Source organism: Monodelphis domestica, chromosome 5 (genome assembly GCF_027887165.1).
Source record: "Monodelphis domestica isolate mMonDom1 chromosome 5, mMonDom1.pri, whole genome shotgun sequence".
Classification (NCBI taxonomy): domain Eukaryota; kingdom Metazoa; phylum Chordata; class Mammalia; order Didelphimorphia; family Didelphidae; genus Monodelphis; species Monodelphis domestica.
Window position 1 is genome coordinate 31,482,407 of NC_077231.1, and position 22,709 is coordinate 31,505,115.

The window sequence follows — 22,709 nt, forward strand, 5'->3', positions numbered from 1 at the left end:
GATGGAGAAGGAAATGGCAAACCACTTGGAGTATCTTTGCCCAGCCCAGAAAACCCCAGATTGGGTCACAAAGCGTCAGACACAACTGAAACTACTGAACAACACCCAATGTATAAAATATCTGAGTGTCCACCTAGCAGGACATAAGTATATAGAGGATAAATACAAAATAGTCTTTGCAATCAAACCTAAATGATTGAAAATATATTTATTGCATGATTGGACTTTGTCAATAATAAAAATGACAATATCATTTAAAGCAGACTCAATACCATGACAAAATTCACCTGGAGTAACAGTAGATCAAGAATAAAAGGGAAATAATGACAATAGGGAAAAGTGGCCTAGCAGTGTTCAGTTGTGTCTATAGATGTGTTTACTGATGAGGAAACAGAGGCAAGCAGGATTAAATGACTTGCTTAGGGTCACACAGCTAGTAAAGTGTCTAAGGTCATATTTGAACCCAGGAAGATGGGTTTTCTTGACTTTACCCTTCAAAGAGATATCTTTAGCAACTATGAATAAAGAAAATGTTCTAGACCAAAGAAGAATAGCAAGAAATAGGAGATAAAATGGTCAATTTTGATTATAGAAAACTGTTTCTGTGCAAAGCCCAGTCTACTATTAAGAGTTAACTGGGGGGAGGAGGGAGGGCAGCTGGGTGGTTCAGTGGATTGAGAGCCAGGCCTAGAGAGGGGAGGTCCTGGGTTCAAAACGGGCCTCAATCTGTGTGACCCTAGGAACCAATACACAGTATTGATTCCAAGATAGAAGGTAAGGGTTTAAAAAAAAAGTTAACTGGGAAAAAAACCACAACAACTTATATAGCTTATTTCTCTAATTAAAGTCTGATATCTAGGATATATAGAACATTTATTCAAATGTATAAGAACAGGGACAGTGAGGTGGCTCAATGGAGAGACAGCCAGACCTTTGGGTAGGAGGTCCTAGATTCAAATCTGACCATAGACACTGCCTTGCTGTGTGACTCTGGGCAAGTCACTTAACCAGAGCTGCCTAGTCCTTACCACTCTTCTGCCTTGGAAGGAAGATAGTGTAGATTTTAAGAGAAGGTCTGTGGCATGCCTAGGTTCAAATATGACCTCTGACACTTCCTACCTGTGTGACCCTGGGCAAGTCACTTAGCCCATTGCTTATCCCTTACCACTCTTCTGCTTTGGAACCAATACAGAGTATGGATTCTAAGATGGAAGGTAAGGGTTTAAAAAGGAACAGATTCAGAGAAACCTGGGAAAACACATATGAACTGATGCAGAGTAAAACGAGGAAAACAAATTATACATCTACAACATCATACAGAAAAAGTGAAATATTTAAGAACAATGATCCACGTAATGACCAACAATAAACCCAGAAGACTGAAGATATATCATGTTTTCTACTTCTTGGCAGAGGAGTGACAAACTTGTCTTGTGTGACCCTACTTATCTGTTAAGGGAAAGCTTTTATTTGTTCTTTTTTAGTAGTACTGTGAGTGGGGTGTGGAATGGTAGAAAATTAATGAGGTGAGATAAAACAAAAAAGAAGACTATGAATGAAAACTTTTAAAATACATAGAAGGGTCCAAAAATGAAGTTTTCAGTAAGAATCAGGTGATGACTGGCAGTGAGTTAGTCAAACTGGCTTTCTCCAGCAGGTGTCAGTGTCTCCAAAGGATAGATGATGGGGGGTTTAGAATGATAAACCAATTTTTCAACGTAAGTTTAAGAGTTTAAAAAGTTCATTCCAACAAAAAAAGGACTGAAAAATGGCTGCTTGACAAAACCAGGCCCTGAGTAAAAACAAACACAAAAAAAACTGAAGGCTTTTTAAGTCAGAGTTGTATTTATGTTTGGAAAACATGGGAAGTAAGTTAGCTATCTTAACACTGTGCCTTGTGCTATTTATGAGTCCAAAGAGGAACAGATTCTTTTAAATTACCTATCTAGTTAAGATTGGAATATTCATTTTGATGTTCAAAAAATAAAATAAAATAGCAAAACTCAGTTTTTTCCCTTTCCTTCCATTTTCTCCATCCTGAAAATTCCTTTTCCACATTTTAGCCCTTCCTATCCTATAACCATATATCTTAAGCCCTGTAACATTCTTCTGAACTACTTGTAATGACTTCTTTTTGTTTAAATTAAATAAATGTTAAAATGATTTGTATTAAATATCCATGTGATTGGAGGGTATATTCCACCTTGGTGACAGCCTCTTTGGGAAAAACAAATCAAATTAATCTTTGATTTTATATACACATTTCCATCCTTACTAGGCTGTAAAAGTATAAAACATCTCAATTTCTCCCTAAGGCACTGAGATAGGGTTTGATACTCAGATTCTTATAATTTAACACTGACATTAACTTCTATACCACTTAGCTTCATCGACTATAAATTAACTATTTAATGTCTTCAAAGCAGCAACATTACAACAATTAAGAACAGGTTAAAAAGGAAGTACTCCAATGAGGTCAGAAGATGATAGTTTCTACATTATCTTTGTGATACAAGGTAAGAGGGGAATGTTTCCAAAGCATATTCAGAAAGTTGGTTTCTACATTACAGTAAAGGGATCTAGCAATAAAAAATGTGGTACTTAGAGTCAGGAGACCAAGGGTTTGAGTCCCAGCTTAAACACATACTAACCTTGTAACACAGGGCAAGTTAACTCTTCCTCCCTGGGCCTGTTTCCTAAATTATAAAATAAAGAGGCTGTCCTAGACAAATGATAGCTGGAATTCTCTTGCAGCATTAACATTCTTTACTAGAAGACTCAATATAATCTTAGCCACAGTAAGTGATAATAGCTTCAAGAAAGTAAAACCTATTCAGCTGAAAAAATAAAGACAACTAGGTCTATGGAAAATTCAATTTTGGGGTTTTTTCCATGTTATATATTTCCTCAGCATCCTGGCTTTGGGGAAATGGATGTGACTAGAAATATGCAAAAGGGACTAACCTATTGCTAAAGTTCCCTCCACTTCATCTTAAAGAAACAAAAGTAGAGTTACAAAACATTGACTCAACTATATTTGAAGTGTAACTCATTAACATATCAGGTTACCTGGTAGCAAAAAACTCCTAGTCTACTATTCTCCTCCGACTTTCTTTTATACTCAACCATCAAGAAACTGGATAAATTCAACAGAGTTGGCTAGAGGGAAAAGAAATGAGAGATATCACTTTAAGTTCAGTCATACACCCCTCCAAAAGAAGGCCCAGAAGAATTAAGAGTTCTAAAATTTATCCCTTCTTCTAGAAACTCAATGCAATAGTTGGATTCCCTGATGGTGTTTGTTCTCTGCTCTTATTTCCTGCTCCCTAAATCCTTAAATGCGGTAGTCCCACAAAGGTTTGGTTAGTAGCACCCTTCTCTGTCCTCTTCCTTGGGACCTTCATCCATTTCCATGACTTTAACAATAATACTGAATCAAATTACTATCATATTTATATCTCTAGTCATGACAGAAGCAATAAGTGGCTTCTGAACCTCTCAAGTCTTAGGTCTCTGTCATTCAAACTCAATACCTCCAACTCCTCCTGCCTGCTCAATTTTTAGGATTGGCACCACCATTTTCCCAGTTATTCTAAACATTGTAGAGCCATCTTTGATTACTTCTCCCTCCCTTCTCCCAATCCAAATGCTCTGAATCCTACCTCCCTCCTCACTTCTCTCCCACTAGTTCAGATAAAAGGATTCACAAAACCACATCTTCATTAGAACAGAAAGTCAGAAGAATGTCTGTATTTAGAGCTGGAAAGAACTTCAGTTCTCTCATTTTTCAGACAAGGAAAGTGAGGCCCAGAGCATGACTTGACTACGGACTGGGCTGGTATCTGAACCCATATCACCACCTGACTCCAAAACCAAGCCCTTTGTCACTGCACTGGAAGGGGCCATGGTGGTCAGTTAATCTAACCTCCGGTTTTTATTTCATCTTACTTCTTAAATAAATGCTTTATCTGTGGTTTGTTTTTTAACTTTCACATCTTTTCTCAATGGCTATCAACACCGCAGATAGACTGCACCCCCGTAACAAAAAAAATTACAGTTAAGCAAAACAAGTCACCGTATTAGCCATATCTGACAACATATGCTCATTCTGCACCTGTAGTCCATAGCTTCTCTACCAAGAAGGAGCTTCCTGTTAGGCCTCAGGTCACCACTGGTCACTGTGCTCAGTCTTCTCATGTCTTTTCCTTTATGCTATTGTCATCACTGAACCCACTACTCTGGTTCTGCTTCCTTTGCTGTGCATGGGTTCATGTGAGCCTTCCCAGGTTTCACTGAATTATTCACCATTGTTGCTTCTCACAGTACAGTAATATTCAACTCCATCCTTTTACAGAAGAGGAAACCGAAACTTGGAGGTGACACAGCTCACTCAAGGTCACTCAATAAACAGCAGAAGCAGGTTCTGAAATCAGATCTTGATTTCACACTAAACTACATGTCTCTGGATTCATCCCTCCCTGCTGTTCTTGCTCTTAATCATCACAGTATGACTGCCTGCCTGGTCTCCCTGCCCTATCTGCTCTCATTCCAAGCTACTCTACAGACAGCTGACTGATATTCTGAAATCCTGATGTTAACCAGTCGCTGCTAGGGCTTAGGTTTATAGGTGTAAACCCTCTTCTTAACTCAAGAGGTTCATATGCACTGCTCTGAGCAACTGGACTCCTTACATTCTAACTCCTTTCCCTCTCTCAAGGCCTCAAATGCACAGATATTTATGATATCAAAATGGAATCAATTTAAAGGGAACTTTAGAACATATCAGCAAGAGTTAACTGTAAGGCAAAGGGAGGGAAACTTTTGCTTCTAGGTAGTCACAGTCCCTTAGTTTATGGCCTGACAATGAAAGGACAGCTTATGACTAGTTACAAAAAGACAATTAAGCAGTGGCAATAGGGTACAAAGTCACTAGAAACCAAAGAATTCTGGGTTATCTGTCCTACTCATTTTGTAGGTTATGTCTGTTTTTCCCTTTCTGCATTTCTTATCTAACCATAATATAGACTGAAATTTATAATATGCTGTCATTCTGATCAGAAATTAAAGTTCTGCATTTAGGACGGACAACCCTTGAGGAACACTGCTTTACAGAAAAATATAAGATTACAAAATAATTTATTTAGCTTTGTTTTCTTCCCCAAAAGGGAAAAATACAAATCTGTAATTTCAAAGGACTGAAACATTTCATATTCCTCCCTATTTAAAAAAAAAGAAGAAAGAAATGAGAGAAATTTAAATAAGTTGCTGTTTTTGTTTTTAATAAAGTGCTGGATTTTTTTTTTGTGGGCAAGTAACTCTGTAAAAGTTCAACACATTGAAGGGATTTCCAAAACGTGATTATATCCCTTCTCTTATAGTCCTACTTTAGAATTTATTTTTTAAAGTCCCATGGATAAATATAGAATTCTTCTTCTAAAACACACCATCAAAAATAATTATATTTTGTTATGGTATATGGTTGCAATGGAAAACTATTATGCCATAAGAAATTATTAACAAGATGAGTTCAGAAAAACTTGGGAAGATTTCTATGAATTGATGAAAAGTAAAGTGAGCAAAAGTAGGAGAACAGAAATATATAATGATCAACTGTGAAAGACTGAACCATTATCAGTAAAAAACAAGGCTCCAAGATAACACCAAGGGACTCATGAAAAAAAAAATGCTATCCACAGCCAAAGAAGGAACTGTTGGAATGTGATTGCAGGTCAAAGCATGCCATCCTTCAATTTATTTCCTTCATGAGTTCCGTGTGTGTGTGTGTGTGTGTGTGTGTGTGTGTGTGTGTGTGTGTGTGTGTGTTCAGTCACAGCATGGGGAATATGGAAATAGGTACTGCATGAAAGCACTGTTATAACCTATATCAGACTATTAGGGGGAGGGTGCAGAAGGAAAGAATCTAAATTGCAAAACTTCAGAAAACAATTGCCCAAAATTGGTTCTACGTACAATTGAAAAAAAAACTAAAAAAAATTCACTTTGTATGTGATATTGTGCTGTACATGTATGAAGTCTGGCAGAATTCCCTGCCCAGGCCACATTCAGGAATTAAGGAACTGACAGACATACATACCCCCCAATTGTACAAATACATAAGAGACATTTTAAATATTTTAACAGACATTATGTGACATCTCCATGAGTAATAGAGTAAGCATTACTATTCTTATTTTACTCATAGTAAAGCCTCAAAAATCCAACCAAGGTCACCATGCCTTTAGATTGAGTTTCCAGATAGTTGCAGATAGGCAACTCCAGTCTCTTCTACTCAACTGTGAATCCAACATTCAAAACCTCTCCCGTTCTACATAGCCTGCTTATTGGAGGGGAGTTACAGAAAAAGGGGTGAGCCTAAGGGTAGGAAAGGAGAAAAAAGGAGGCACATAATTTACAAATTGGAACATCAAGCCCAAGTCAAGAGAACTGAGCATTTTATTACTCTGGTGAAATGAAAAATTCCCTATACTAGATACCAAATAAAATCTCATTCAATACAAGGCTTCTTCCTCATAGAGGTTTGCCTGCCAGTCACTGCCAGGCTCTGAAACCGGGTTACCTCATTCTTCAATTTCATCAGAGAAAACACTAAGTTCACAGCTCAGTAACTCACTTAAAGGACAGAGGTTATGAGAAGTAACTGAGAACAGAAAATGTGCAAAAAGAGTGCAAGATTCAGTTTGCCTTTGTGTATGATTTCATATCTAGGACAATAGCCATTTCAAAAATAAAAAAGCAAAAAAGTAACTTTTATTTGTTTTATATTATGTGCTTATAAAATTACTTTCTTTCACATCACAACTGGCAGATTAAGAGACGAAAGAGGTCCACCCACAATTTTGGCCAGCTCCCGATTCTGGTGGTGATAACCTGCCTCACATAACTGGATGGAGATTGGTAGAGGGAACTAGACAGAAACAGTTTTGATTCATTTATAAATAGAACTGTTCATACAGTTTCTAGGTTTCATCATCTGCTCCCATCTCGGTCTTTAGAAAACAGCTGCTTAGATGGGCCTGGTAGGGGTTTGCACAAATAGGGCCAGAAAAGCCTCTGAACTCTTGACTTCCTAACTAAACAGCAAGCTTTTCTTTTCAAATACGATCTTTGTATCTTTGTTTTCTACAAGTACGGTCTTGTAAAAAGTGCTAACAGAGAATCAAAGCTCTGGGTTTCCATAGCCCCATAGAGGCTTCCAGTTTAAATCCTAGATATGTTATTTACAGGGGGCTGGAAGAACATCAGAAAAGACTTTTCCAGAAAAGACTGTATTTATTAGTCTTGTCCTTACCAGCTAAAGCTTTTGGCCAGGGGTTCTTAAATCTGAGATCCCTGAACGATTTGCTTCCTCAATAGTGTCAATAAAACTTCCAATGTAATTCATGTGTTTTATTGTATGCATTTAATACTGATTTTTATACAAGAAAGAATCTATTGGCTTCATCAGACTGGCAAAAAGGGTCCCGGGCACAAAAAAAGTTAAGAATTCTCAGTTAAGGGGCTCTGAAGGAAGTAAATAAAGCATAAACAAAAGTATAAAGGGAATCTGAATATGATTTTCAACCACAGAACTGGTTTGAGTCTTCTGTGTGTAAAGTAATGAAGTTATTTTATGCCAAAAAGGCAAATGGGGTAGATTAAAGGCAATTAGGCACTCAAATGATAAATTCTTATGACAATCTGCAACTTAACATTCACTATGAAGTCAATGTCTCTCCATTTTTTATATTTTTTAAACTAGATGATCAATCTGCAAAATCAGAAAAAGGTCAGGCAACTATGGATAGTCAAAAATCTTGTTGCATCTGGATCTGCTTACCCGTCCATTTCAAAATAGCATGTGAGAGAACATTAATGATTTGATTAAGATGGATATGACCTGCCTACATTTGAGTAAAAGCTCCATCACCAATGCCAAGACGCTAGGCCACAATATAGCTCTCTAAGCATCTGAACAATCTAGAGATGAGAGGTATCCATTGTCTGGGATGACAGGAGGATGAAATTCTCTGGACCGCAGGGGGTCATTGAATAAATCCCAACAAGGAGAAATGCTTTCCAAGAACAATCCATCTTTGCTTTCTTTGGTTCTTTTATGCCTCAGTAATTAAAACAAGACAAAAAGCAATTACCAGTTATGGAAGAATGATTTACTTTGAAAGCATGCTGAACACATATCATCCATCACAAGTATTCTTGTATAATTCAGGCTTGCAATAATCCTTATCCTAAACTTTGTGCTACTTGACTACCTATAGATATTCAGAATTTTAAAAAAAGCTATGTGCCAGATCTCATCATCTTGCTCAATCAGGCTAAGAAATATACATACAATTCCCAGATTAGTTTAATATGTTAAACTACTCTAAGATGCCATTTTAGTCAACATAAAATTATTTTAAAAGGATTAAAGGTCCAGGAGAGAAATCTATCAAGATTTACCCAGGGACTATTAGGGAAATCTAATTTATAAAACACTCTTTGAAAAATAAAGACCTAAATAATTGAGAAATATTAATCATTCATGGGTATGGTGAACCAATATAATAAAACTGACAATATTATCTAATTGCAATGTTATACTACCTACTACTAAGTTACTTATTCAGTGGTATAGTAATTTCCCCAAAGAATATTTTATAAAGCAAGAAAAAATATATAATTCATACAGATAAACAAAAAGGTCAAGAATTTCAAGGGTAATAATGAAAATAAGTGTGACCTATCAGTATCAGGTCACAAACTGTACTATAAAAAACCAGTAATCATTAAAATTATTTGGTTTAAGTTAAAAAAAAAAAGGTCAATCAGTGGAACAAATTAGGAATACAACAGAGTAAGTACAGTATTTGATAAACCAAAGATCTCAGTTATGTGTGTGTGTCAAAAACAACTGGAAAACCTGGACAACAAACTGGCAAAAAAATTACATTTAGATCAAAACCTCAAATCATGCACTAAGATAAGCCAAATGGGTAAATAACCTGAATAAACAAATTAAAAGGAGCAAGGGAAAAAAATACCTTTCAGAAATATGGGTGGAAGATTTGTGACTAACAAGTAAAAAAACTGTATAGTCTTGATTACATAAAATTAAAACAAAACTAATAAAGTAAAAATTAAAGGGATATAGGTACCTGGGAGAAGTCTTTGCAATAAATTTCTCTGAAAAATGTCTCATTTTGAAGATATATAAAGAATTGATTCAATTTTATAAAACGAAGAACTATTCCCCAATAGATAAATAGTTGAAGGATAGGAATAAATAATTTTCAATCAGTTACCAAAAAGAAAATGCTCAGGGGCAACTAGATGGCTCAGTAGATAGAACACCAGGACTGAAGTCACAAGGACGTGGGTTCAAATCTAGCTCTAGACTCTTCTTAGTTGTATAGCCCTGGTCAAGTCACTTAACCCAGATTGTCTAACCCTGGCCCTTCTGTCATAAGAGGTTGAGGTTCCATTTGACATCTATCAGATGACAAAAGAGAAAATGATGAATGGCAGAAGGACAGTAATAAAACAGAAACAAGTTCACTGTTGGTAGAGTTGTGAATTGATCTGGCCCATTCTGGACAGCAATTTGAAACTATGCCGAAAGCGAGTCTTTATACCCTTTTGGTCCAGCTATATTACTATCAAGTTTCTACCCCAAAGAAATAAAATAAAGAGGAAAAGAATCTGAGTCCAGAAATATTTATAGCAGTTCTTTTGGGGGGTTATCCTTAAAATTGTAAGTTAAGGGAGTTGTTTCCTATTGGAAAATGACTGAACTGTGGAATATGAATGCAGGAATATGACAAGAAATGGACAGTTTCATTTCTAGAGAAAAATAAATTAACAAAGACTTAAATACAAAAGAATGAAGAGGAAACATCCCATTCACCTTCTGATGAGAGGTACCGCAGTAAATTGCAGAGACATATTATTGGAAATGGCTAATATCAGATTTTGTCAGATTATGTTGATATGTATTGAAAGTTTTTTAAAACTTATTCAATGGAAGAAAGTAGAGGGATGGGAAAAAATTAATTTTTAAAAACCTTGCTACTTGAAAAATAAAGATAATAAATTTAAAAAATAAAGGATCACAGTAAAGATACAGAAGATGTACCATGGCATTGTGGACAGAGTGCTGGATCTAGAGTCAGGAAGACCTGGGTGCTAATACCAACTCCTCCACTTACTAGCTGTATAACTTCAGGCAAGTCACTTACTTGCCCCCTCAAAGCTTAAGCTCCCTAATCAGCAAAACTCTAAAGTTATAATCTGATGAGCCTAGATGAACCAGATCCTTTCTACAATTAAGGAGAAAAGAATTATTTAATTCTGTAAATTCAAAAGGTTTTGGTGCCACTCAGCCTACTGGCCATAGTTCCCTTTCTCTTCTCATTGGAATATACTTATTAAAGATCTAGTTCAAATTTACATATAACTAGGAACAGAGAAAAAGAGTCAAGGGAAAACCAGGCATATCCATCTTAAGGGAAGAACTATTTTCTATTAGAAAAATAAGAAAGGACATGTAGAAGAAATATAAATCTAACAGTCATGGTCTTCTCAATCATGGACATGGCCCTCAGGAGTAGAAAATTCCAAGTTAAGAAGAAAACTTTCTGCTACTTTTACTTTCAGCCATTTTTCATACTGGCCCATTGATCCTCTCAAGTAAGTTAAGAATAAAGAGGTGGGGGAACTCCAGGCCTGGAATATACCAAATGGTGGGCAGCCAGGTAGTGTAATAGAGATGTAGCACCAGGCTTGAAGTCAGGAAGACCTGAGTTCAAATCAAACCTCAGTCAGTCATTTACTAGCTGTGTGACCCTGGGCAAGTCCCTTTACCTCTGTTTGCCTCATTTCCCTCATCTATAAAACAGGGATTACATAATAGTCTCTATCTCCCAAGGCTGATGTGAAGATCAAATAAGATAACTACTACAAAGTGCTTAGCACAGTGTCTGGCACATATTAGGTGCTACATAAATGATGGTTGTTGCTATCACTATTACTAACGTGTTGGTAAATTGGCTGAACTGAAAAACTGAACCCCAAAAGCTTTCTTGTAAGAATTAACTCACTGGCTGAGGAAGAGAAGGAAATAAATCCGATGTTTTTAAAAAAGGTTATCAAACAAAATCAGACTTAAAATTTTTTTAAGGAAATATAAAAAAAATCTAAACCAATGAAACAAGATAGAACAATGATTATTATTAAGGAACAAGCTGCAATTAAACCTCTACCACTTAGTTGCCTGAAGCATTTAGATGCCAAACTTTGGTATATTAAAAACGTGTGTTTAATTGAATCATGAACATCCTGTAGCTTTGTGGATTCCATTTAAAGTTAAAGATAATGCACCTAAAAGACATATATGAATGTCAATAAATATTCTTAAAAATATCAAAGTCTATATAGTATTTGAAAAACATTTCAAAGTATAGAAATCAGAAAGAACTTACCTTCCCCAAGGTTTGGGCAAAATGAAAATAAATTTGTACCTTAAATTCGACCAAATTGCAAAGGAGTCTAAGCATAGTATTTTTAGATCCACCTCTATACCATAAACAGCATACTTCTCCTTTTTGTGTACAAGTCTGGATAAAACTGAATCTTGGGTATGCTGTTGCAGTGGTTAAAGTCTATGCCTATTATCCTGTTAGTAAAGGAAGAAAGCAATGCTTATGGAGAAAAAGGAAAAACCTGGAAAGTGATTTCCAGAATGACAGGAAAAATAACACATACAAGGCAAACAAAACCTGCTATGAATGGCTCAAGAGCACCTAAAAAACAACCCACTAACAGAAGACATTCCTCTGAATTGCAAAAACTCTTTTACACAAATCATAGCAAGCCCAACCAAATTCAATTCTGCAGAAGCTTCATTTGATCTAAGCCCCAAAATTATCTTTTGCCATTCTGTATGATCCTTCACACCTCATGTTTGGGCCACTTCAATAAGAAGTAATATACATAAATAGATAAGAGTGTAATTACAGATAAAATTAAAATTAGTCCTTTTGGGTTTTAGGTTAATGAGATAACCTGACCTGCAAAGGATCTAGACTGTGTTTCTCTGATTACTCTTGCCTTTGGATCAGATGACAAATGTAAACTGTCCTACAAACCTGAAAGCACTACACAAATAACAGCTATCATTGCTATCAGACTATTTATTAGTATTTGCAATAGTAAGTAAAAGAAGGGAAATGGGAAAAACCAGGAGTGGGGCCCCCTGGAGGTCAGTCACTCACAGGATGACCTTGGGCAAGCCCTTTCTGACCTTCTTTCCTAATCTGCCAGGAAAAAAAAAAGATCTCCTTGAACAAGGTAATCTCGAAGGTCTCTTCCAAATCCAAAGAGTCTCTTTCTCTTACTCTGCCACTATTTTTGGCTGTAGTGTATTTCTGGCATTGTAATTAAGTCCTACTGACAAGCATTCAAGCGCTCTGAACAGTCACTCATGAGGTCAGAGATTTTAAAGTTAAGTCCACCTCCCCATCATTTTATCTGTGTAGAAATGGTGGGTGAGAAATGTGAAATGACTTGCCAAAAGCCACCCAGAATTCAAGCCCAAGTTTTCTGACTCCAAAACCAATACTTTTTTCACTATACCTGCCTGCCTTGTCAAACTTTAAAGTTCATACTAAAGAATGTACAAGGATCTACATCAAGAGTATTCAAAAAATTCTTTATCTCACATCTTATTTATGGCCAACAGCCATCTGAGATTTCCCAGAGAAACCAGTTTTGATCTTTCTTCAAAAATTTCTACAGCTTAAGCCAGTTTCTCAACTATTCAAAGGTAAGTGTTAATTTGGACTTAAAGAACGAAGCATTTCATATTCTAATTCCTAGCTCAAAATAAACTGATGGTACTGTTTGCTTACTACAGGAAGTTTTGTTTGGTTTTGGAGGGAAAATGAAATTCCTAGTAAATAATGCAGGATACTTGAAAGGCACATCAAAAACCTGTCCAACAAGTAATACTCCTCCAATCTCTCTAAGTCACACAAACCATTGCAAACTCAGACTCTTCTAGACAATGGAGCAAAAGAACAAATTTAAGAGCAGTCCAGAGCTACAACCAACCCGGAAAGACTTATTTAGCAGAGAAATTCAATTGTGTTCTTCAAACACATTCTTCAGGAGCTGTCAATTATCAGCTGAAAAAGGCAATACCAAGTGTGGTGCCTACCTCCCTCACAGTGTTGTGAAGCTTAGTGTAAAAGCTATCATGTATATAAAACTCTTAAAGGCCTCAAAGCCCCAAGTGCTAGTTGTTGCCATCCTCATTGCCATCCTCTATCATTAAGGGAAATGGTCTCTACAAGACTGGCATAGCATCAGAGAAACTGTTACAGTGTAGACAATTAAATTTTCAAAACAGCAAAACCAAGTCCTATAAGCCACTGCTAAATATTTGTGGAATTTTCCCGGAATGCTCGAGAGAAATGGAAGCACACTCCCATAACAAGCCTGTTTAGTACTAGAGAAAAGGTGCACTGAGTGTCCCAGAGGGTTAAAAACAAATTAATATTGTTTGATGAATTTAAAACATGTTTAATGATAGAAAAGAATCTGATAGACCAGAGTTCTTGTGGGCAGTCTCTAGACTACAAGAGAACCCAAGCTGATACCAACAAAAAAAGCCTTAGCCTGAGACACATCTTGAGAACTGTGCCCCCTTGCATAACTGTGTGCTCTTGTCATTTAATAAGGAACTAAAACGGTCACATTACACAATGTAATATGCTTTAAAGATGATGTCATTTACCGGAAAGTCACTGGGAGTAAACAGGGCCAATAAAAAAAGGTTTCACACACTGAATTCTAATCTAGCCCACTCATTTTCCATCTGAATTAGGGCACCTGAGTTTAAAGAAGTGTTCTCCTACTAAACCAAAATCAAATCTTAGGCTCCCTGTTAACTGGGAACAAGCTGATCACCCTAAAAAATATTCAGCAGCACCCAAGAAGTCTTTGAAGGAAGCTGTCAACTTCACTTGTTCAACTGAAGAAACATTTGTCACTTAAAATGGAAAATAATTTCCACTATTTGTAGGGGTGAGAGGTCCATTATTTTCAATGTATAAATTTGTTTAAATGATTTTTTCTTTTCCTCTTTTTCTTTAAATAAAAAGGTTTACTGTAACATGAGATGGCTCTCTAAAAAGAAAGAGGGGAATTACAAAAAAATTTAAGTGTAAAAGCTTTAGCTGTACTTCATTCCTTTATTTGAGGGGGTAAAGGATTTTGGATATAGAATCTCATGTCAGATTTGATTGACTAATTTTGCTGACCTGCTCCTCCCACAAACACCTTTTTATATTTTGTTATAAGGAATAGCTCTCTATAGAGAGGAAGGAGTACATTGAGAAATAAAGTTAATGTTAAAAAAATCTTAAATATGGGAAATCTCTGGGGTGTGACTTTGGGTAAAAGAATCAACCATGAAGGCTCTATTTTTGGTATTTCAAATAACTTGCCAGTGAATGCTGAAATACACCTTTTTTTTTTTTAATTAAGTCTCAGCAATATGACTCCAAGTCTATTGACAGCATTGGCAAGCAAACTAGCTCTGGTATCACATTCTTTAAGTTCCCTTGGAAAAAGGGCCACTTTCCTGCCACTAAGAAGATTGAACAAATGAGAAAATTTTCTCTTTAGTGGCTGAAATGTGCTTCTTACTGCCACGGAATGAAATATGTTCTCTTTTCCAGCTGGAGCCTAGCTAACTCTTCAACTCTTTATAAGGCTGAAAGCCCAGGAAGTCATCCAGACTCCAGGCCTCAGTCTGTGCTCTCCAAGCTGAGGCCAAGCAAAAGTTTTTAAGGGTTTCTCAGCCGAGGCTGAGAAAAGATGAAGAGGTTCAAACTGAAAGGAACAGATGACAGTTTCTACATGAGAACAGAGACGGGTGCTAGCAAAAATATCTCTGTTTCTGAATGGAAAAAAAAAATGCAGGAGAGGCCCAGGCCCCACAGATCACTTCACTGTCTGGAAACCAACCCCAATTTAGTGGGTGATGCATCTGAGGCGTTTCCTTCCTCAACCACCACCCACCAGGGGCAGAGCAACCACAAAGACAGGAGTGCTGGGTCCCCAGGCTCTCCTTCCCTCCAGCACACACACAGAGAAGCAAGTTAAGAGGAGACCCTAAAGTGACCAAGCTATAGCCCCCCAGCCTGGTGGGCCGCACACTACAGGAGAACTGGCACTGCTTGATTTTACAGCCAAACAACCAAATACCCTGGAAAGAGATAAAATAACCCAGTTCATAGCAGCCAGGCAACATCTGAACAACACTAGGCTTCCAGGAAGTGACTTTATTATCCTTCGTGGGGGATAAAGTCAGATGAATTAGAGGTAACCAGAATGTTGCACAACTATGACTAACTAGAAGGGAAGATGGAGGAATCAAATATCTCTGGAAGTAACCACTCATGAAGCAAACTAAATTTCAACACCCACAAGATGGCCTTTGGGTGCTCCATCCCTTCATTAAGATAACCTTATGTGACCCCTTATTTTTAGCTCAGAGACCCTCAATAACATAGAAGCTCTGTCCTACGGCAGGGGGATTTTGCAATAACAAGTCTCTCTTACTGATATCCAGAGCCCAAGTTGAAAACTTTTTAAAATTAAAAAAACTTAAAAATAATCATGCTTTTCCCTGAACATATTAATAGAAAAGCATAAGAACAAAGAAAACTTTAATAGATATTACCTAAAGACTTCTACACGCAACTCAGCTTTTTCATAACTTTTCAATTTCTCCACTTCCAAATTCTCTTACTTGCACAATGTATGATGCCAATCAGAAATATTAAAATTGAGCCAGGTGGCCCACTGAATGGTGGCTGGCCTGAAGTCAGGCTTTGAACTTCTGGAAGTTCAAATTACTTATTAGCTGTGTGACCCTAGACAAGTTACTTAACCCTGTTGGCCTCAGTTTCTTCATCTGTAAAAATGAGCTAGAGCAGGGCAGCTGAGTGGCTCGGTGGATAGAGAGCCAGGCCTAGAGACAGGAGGTCCTAGATTCAAATCTGGCCTCAGACACTTCCCAGCTGTGTGACCCTGAGCAAGTCACTTGACCCCCATTGCTTAGCCCGTACCGCTCTTCTGCCTTGGAGCCAATACACAGTATTGATTCCAAAATGGAAGGTGAGGGTTTAAAAAAAAAAGAGCTTGAGAAGGAAAAGGCAAGCCCAGACAGGACTGGAAAGGAACAAACAACAAACCAAAGATATACTTCAATTTTGTAATCTTAAAACTGTATCTGAATTCCTCCTTTTATTCTAAGGTAAAAGAAATTGAAATCTGTTTTGAAGGGTAAGGAAAAGAACTCCTGGGCAAAGAGAAAAGAGCTCAGGGTTCTAGTCCCACCTCTTTGTGCTAATGGATGAGACGGTGAGCAAGCTATGACCTCTATTTTCTTATCTGTAAAATGAGTGTGGAGACATATTACCAAGAGAAATTAAAAATGAGTTTTCCAAGAATTTTAAGAGCTGGAATGGCCCTAGGACTATTTTTTACAGAGAACAGCAATAGGGTTTTGATCCCAAACAATATCCAATTCACTGAACTGAGAAAGTGAGTACATCTTAAGGGTCTAAAGTGTGATTATCTTAAACAGGTGATATACACTTTCCAAGCTAGGGAACAATTAGCAGTCCTCTCCTGGAATTCTCAAACTACAATGAAAGAAGTATGGTGGTCGCCAATAAAAGTAAATAATTTCAAGGAGCAGAGGCCTAATGTTGGAGAGAACTTCCTGATGCGGAAATTCCTTCTACTACTGACAAGGATCAACAACTTGTGTGTAACTGCTAGGCACAGAGAACTCCCTAGGGTCACATGGCTAGGATACCTCAGAGAGGATTTGAAACCAGGTCCTCAGGACTCTGAGGCCAGCCTGCCATCCCCTATGGCATCTTTCTTCTTCTAAAGTAAATTGTGTAATATATACAGCACCTAACTATTCTAAATAGACTCAAAGTTCAATGATTTGGTGGAATTTTAGTATTTTTCATCCATAATTGTTTTTAAATGAACATTCCCAAAAAGTAAACAATAGGAAAAGGAACATCACTATGACTGAATACAATTAATGAATTCTACTCTAAACTAACTTTGTCACCCACCAATCTCCTTAACATATTTTTAAACTCCAAAGATATGTTCATTATGGACACCAAGAAGAGAAACAAGTGAACTCGTTTTGATCAAACTCCAATGAGCCCTGTGGCTTACTTATCTCCACCATTTCACCTTGCACTGATCCTACCTAAGTCCCAACCACAGTTTTCTGGGGCACAAAAGGCTCTACTAAGTCACTAACGTGCTTTCAGGTTGATAGTAGGCCCCTGCTCTGGTCATACATGGAAAAAATGAGTGAAACCTTGATGAAAAGGGTACTAGTTAAGTCTTCCTTAAGCAGGACATGCCTAACATGCCTCCTGTGCAAAGATACACCACTAAGAATGTGAGAATTAGAAAGCCTACTTAACCAAGGGTTAACTAATAAACTCTTCACTGACTAGGCCTCTAAGAGGTATTCGTGTACACTCCCTTTTTCTTCCTTAGGAGTAGAGCACACTAAATGGAATTTAATGTTTTTACTGGCTAAAACTGCAATAGCATCAGAGACATGATCAATATATACCCAACAGCACCCTACTACAAATGGGGAAAGTATAAGAAATTGGGCTCAACCTCTACAGGTCCTAGAAACCTGCTGGAAGCTTTTTAAAATTATGCTTTTATATAGACAGCATAATCTTTAAAAATAATATATTTTTTGGGGCAGCTGGGTAGCTCAGTGGATTGAGAGCCAGTCCTAGAGACGAGAGGTCCTAGGTTCAAATCTGCCCTCAGTCACTTTCCAGCTGTGTGACCCTGGGCAAGTCACTTGACCCCCATTGCCTAGCCCTTACCACTCTTCTGCCTTGGAGCCAATACGCAGTATTGACTCCAAGACGGAAGGTAAGAGTTTAAATAAAAAAATTTAAAAAAAATAATATATTTTTTAAACCCTTACCTATCATTTTAGAATCAATACTGTGTATTGCTTCCAAGGCAGAAGAATGGTAAGAGCTGGGTAATCACTGGGGATTAAGTGACTTGCCCAGGGTAACCCAGCTAGAAAGTGTCTGAGGCTAGATTTGATCCCAGGACTTCTTGTCTCTAGGCCTGACTCTCAATCTGCTGTGTGCCACCTACAGCTGACCTCAGAATAATCTCTTTTGTGATATGGATCTTTCATTAAATACAGCCAAAGAAAATCAGTTAATCAAAGGAAAAGCACTAAAGTTGAGTCAGGAGACTTGTGTTGTGGCTCCTGAGCAGGTCACTTAATTCTTATTTCTGTAACTGGCCTAAAAGGACTTGATCTGAGGTCTCCTCCAGCTCTAAATGTCTTCATGTGAGAAACTATGATTCAGGGTTTCCAGGTAACTGAAGTCGTATTCTAAAAAGAAAATGAATCTAGATGCACTGGAGGTGCAGAGCATGATTGCTGATCCTTAATTCCAAATGATCTGGAGACATCATTGTAAATTCTTTAGTATAAACCTGCCTAGACAGAAGGGCTGGCCAGACAGGTCTCTGCAAGCAATTGGAAAATAGTCTTATCCCTAGGCTGGAGCTCATCCGCTCATGTGCCAAGGTCAGCCCTACAACATCAACATCTCATTCCTTACCTGTGGCATTTGCTATGGTCAGTGGCAGGCCTGGCAGCTGGTGCACCTGGATTCCTGAAGCACTTAATGCACTGAGGTTGATGGTCTGGAGGCCTGGCATGGAGGAGAGCTGAGCAGCATTCACAGTGACTGTGCCAGCAGGGATGGAGGCAGCTGAGGCGATAGGTGTAAGGGTGGTGTTGCTGTTGCCAGTCTGTCCCAAAGAGACACCCTGCATCGGTGCCAGGGTGATTGTCTGAGCCTGGGGGTTCTGTACTTGGAGATTCTGCAGCTGAATAGTCTGCCAACTGACTTGCCCATTAGGCCCCACTGTTGGTGTCCGGATGATAATGGGGCCCGAGTTGGGAACAGCCTGAAGCTGGAGGTTCTGGAGACCATCTTGGGAAATGGCTTGGGTTGTAAAGGTCTGGCCTGGCAGTGGTGCAGCCTGGAGGGCCTGAAGAGTCTGTCCCCCTTGAACCAGCTGAGGCTGGATGAGGATCTGCTGCTGTTGCTGAGACTGCTGGTTCTGCTCTCCCTCCTTCTGTTGGTTGGGCTGGAGTGTCCCCCCAGTCTGGTTCGGCTGCACATTCAGAGAGTCTGATCCCTGAAGCCCACTGACCCTTTGGGGCGTCTGGACTGGAGTATTGGTCCCGGCGGTTCCGCTGGTGGAGAAGTTCATAATACCCATATTGCTGGTGGTGGTTGTGGATGAGTAACTGCTGGCATTAGTGAAGAAGGATCCAGAACTGGCTTGTGAGGTTGCCAGGCTAGCAGAGCTAATGGTTGTCCCTGAGGTTGCAGGCTGGGAGCCACTCTCTTGAGAGCCTGAGCTACTGATTGTGACTGCCTGGGAGCTGGGAGTCAGGGTGGCTGCAGCAACACTGTTGACAGGCAGCAGGGTGATATTGCCATTCAGGGCCACTGGGACATTGGCCACATACTGAGTCTGTCCAGAGAGGACATTATTGGCCAAGCCTTGGAGGGGGACAGCCTGCTGGAGCAGGTTTGGCATAGCGGCGATGATATTGCCCCCGCTCCCTCGATTTGTAATAATCTGCTGGTTTGCCCCGGGGATTATCTGAATTTGACCAGAGCCGTCCTGCTGCACTTGGGCCCCCGTGGTGGCAAATTGCAGCTGCTGCCCATCAACAGTCTGGAACTGGGGGATCACTTGGTACTGAATGTTGGGCATCACGCCAGGAAGTCCTGTCAGAACTTGCTGGTTTTGAATATTGGGGGTGGTGGTAACTACATACTGCCCACCAGAGACAGGCCGGTTCTTGGAGGACTCGCTGCTACTGCTGCCATTGCTACTGCCGCCACCCTGATCCTTTGAGGTAGGGGTAGCCCCAGAGGAGGAGATGATCTGCCAACCATTGGCACCTTGGGTGAGTTGTGTGGCTGCCGTAAGATCGAGCTCACCCGAGCCCCCTGACTGGCCTGGGCCCTGGGAGTTGTTGCTGTTTTCATTGGGAGACTCAATTCTGCTGCAAGTGGCTGCTAGCAAAGCCAGCGGGGATGGCTGGGACTCCTGGTCAGAGAGGAAAGGGAGGAGGGTTAGCAATGGGTCGTGTGGGCCTTCAGTTATACACGAGCACCAAGAAGAGACCAAACACAACCCACAGCTTCATGAACCATCACAGGAGACAGGCAAGTACACAAAGGTTCTGCGGGACACCCAGGAAGCTATCACCAAGAGGCAGCACTCACTCACATACAATATTAAGAATATCTTATTAGACCAACCAGGCAGCTCAGTGGATTGTGCCAGGTGGTCCCGGGTTCAAATCTGTCCTCAGACACTTCCTGGCTGTGTGACCCTGAACAAGTCACTTAACCCCAGTCACCTCCCCCCTTACCACTCTTCTGCCTGGGGAACCAATACACAGTTTTAATTCTATGACAGAGACAGGGCTTCAAAAATATCTTTCTTTCTGTGTCTTAGCTATATCTATACATTCTATCAGAGCAGCTAGAGGGCTCCATGCAACCAGAGCCAGGCCCAGACAAGGAGGTCCTGGGTTCCACTCTGGCCTGGCACTTCCTGGCGGGGTGACCCTGGCCTAGTCACTTAACCCTCCTCATTGCCCGGCCTTCCCGCCCTGGAGCCCACACCTTAAAGAACCTGCCGGCTCAGTACCCTGCCACTTCCATCCCCAAGGGCACAGCCCCCATTTCCGGGCCCTCACCTGGCCGCCGCCGCCCCCACCGCTGCTGCTGCTGCCCGTGCTGCTGCTCCGAGTCTGGGAGAAGGCTCCTGGGCCGGCGCCGCCGTTGCTGCCGACGCCCTTCTCAATCTTCACCACGACGGGCATGTCCTCTACTGGATGGTCCTGGTCTGGGAGGGACAAGAGAAGCCCCAGTGGTCAGCGGCGGCCGGGGAGGACGGCGGCGGAGGAAGGGGGAGAGGGGCCCGAGGACGCCCGGCCTGGCCTCCCGGGCCATCTCGGGCGCGGGGGGCAAGGGGCAGCCGGCCCGGAGCCCAGCGGCGGCCGAGATGCAGAAGGAAGGTCGGGGTGGGGGTCCCCGGGCAGGAGGAGCCGGGGCGGTTTAGGGGCGGGGAGGAGGCGTTTTCGGAGAGCGGGGCGGGGCGAGGGCGGGCCCGCGGGGGTGCCCCGGGGCGGGGGGGGGGGGTGCACCGCGGCGCGGGGGGGTGGGGTGGGAGGAGTGGGGGGGTGGAGGCCGGGGGCGGCGGCGGCGGCGGCCCTGGGGCAGGCGGGAGACAGAGAGCTCGGGCGGGGCCTGCGGGGCTCCAGCGCCCCCGCGGGAGGAGCCTGGGGCGGGCGGGCCGCCCGGCGGGCGGGCGGCGGCCGGGGGAGGCCCGTCCCCCGTGGCCGGGGCGGGCAGGGGGCGGGCGAGGCCGCGCTGCCCCCTCCCCCGGGGCGGGCAGCCCATCCCCCCTCCCCCTCGGAGGCCCCGCCACTGCCCCGGCTCCGGCTCGCTCCCTCCTCCGTCCCTTCCTCTTCCCTCCGCCCCGGGCGGGACCAAGGCCGCCGCCGCCGCCTCCCGCCCGCCCCCCCTCTCGGCGGGGACCGCCCGGTTGGCCCGCGCGCGCGCCCCCTCACCCGCTTCCAAGCCCCCAGCGTGGAGGGCACGGATCCTTACCGCTCATGGTGGCAGCGCGGGCACGAGCTCAGGGAGGGGGGGGTCCTGCAGCAGGGGGGGGTTAGGGGGGGCCCGGGGAGAACGCGGACGCTGACGAGGCAAGCGAACCTGGACCGGACAGGGAGGGGGGGGTGAGGAGGAGGGAACAGCGCGCCACAAGCCCGGCCTAGGCCCCGCCCCTCCGCCACTGCCCCGCCCAATGAAGGAGGGGGAAAAGAGGGACTTAAGGAAGAGAGGCGGATCGAGCGGCCAATGGGAAGGATCTCTGGCCTTCCAGGGTGGTACTCGCTGTGTGGAAGGGCGTTACGTGTCTGGCGTTCGCCTCATAGGATCAGCCCTCCAGTTCGAAAGTCCAATAAGAAATGATATAAGAGGGGAGGGGTGGGACCTTTGAAAGACGGACTTGTAAATACGCTAATCAAAAACCAGGCGGGCTCCGTACGCGGCACGGATAGGACAATTTTTGTAGAACTGACGAGAGGGACGACCAATCAGAGTTCAGGACACGGGTCGGCAAAGTACAGATTTGCAGAGAGGGGAGGGATTTAATATGAAGACGACCAATCAAAAATCAGAAATGCCCTTAAGCAAGTCGTCATTGGAAGATTCCTAGAACTGGACGGGACTAAATTTACATTGACGGGACAGGCCAACCAATAAACCACCAAATAAGTTTTGTGGGGGAAGTCGGAGCTGGAAAGAGCGAAATAGGCCTTCCTCTGAATCCCGTTCACCAATGAAAAATCAGATTTAGCCGGGTACCGCCCTAAATTGGCCAATGGGCGTTGGCCAGTGGCGCCTTGTACTGGGGAGGGAATGGGGGTTGTGCCAATACTGTTCTGCCGCCATGTTGTTTTTTTACCTAAGCGTCTTCACGATCCTTAAACTAGCCGGCGGCGGGGT

General features: G+C 41.6%; 1 protein-coding gene across 2 annotated transcripts in view; it reads right to left on the minus strand.

The window, feature by feature from the left end:
- SP1 (Sp1 transcription factor) overlaps window positions 1–22,709 on the minus strand; it is an 82,017-nt gene that overhangs the window by 15,803 nt on the left and 43,505 nt on the right. The window contains exons 1-3 of one of the 2 annotated variants that reach the window (XM_056798121.1): window positions 21,807–21,976; window positions 20,891–21,039; window positions 18,720–20,232 (exon numbers count right to left, since the gene is read on the minus strand). In XM_056798121.1, the coding sequence (XP_056654099.1) occupies window positions 18,720–20,232; window positions 20,891–21,039; window positions 21,807–21,813 (1,669 nt within the window). In that variant the 5' untranslated portion in view covers window positions 21,814–21,976. Of the gene's footprint in view, window positions 1–18,719; window positions 20,233–20,890; window positions 21,040–21,806; window positions 21,977–22,709 lie in introns of those variants that run through there. The other variant, XM_056798120.1, reaches the window with a different exon arrangement.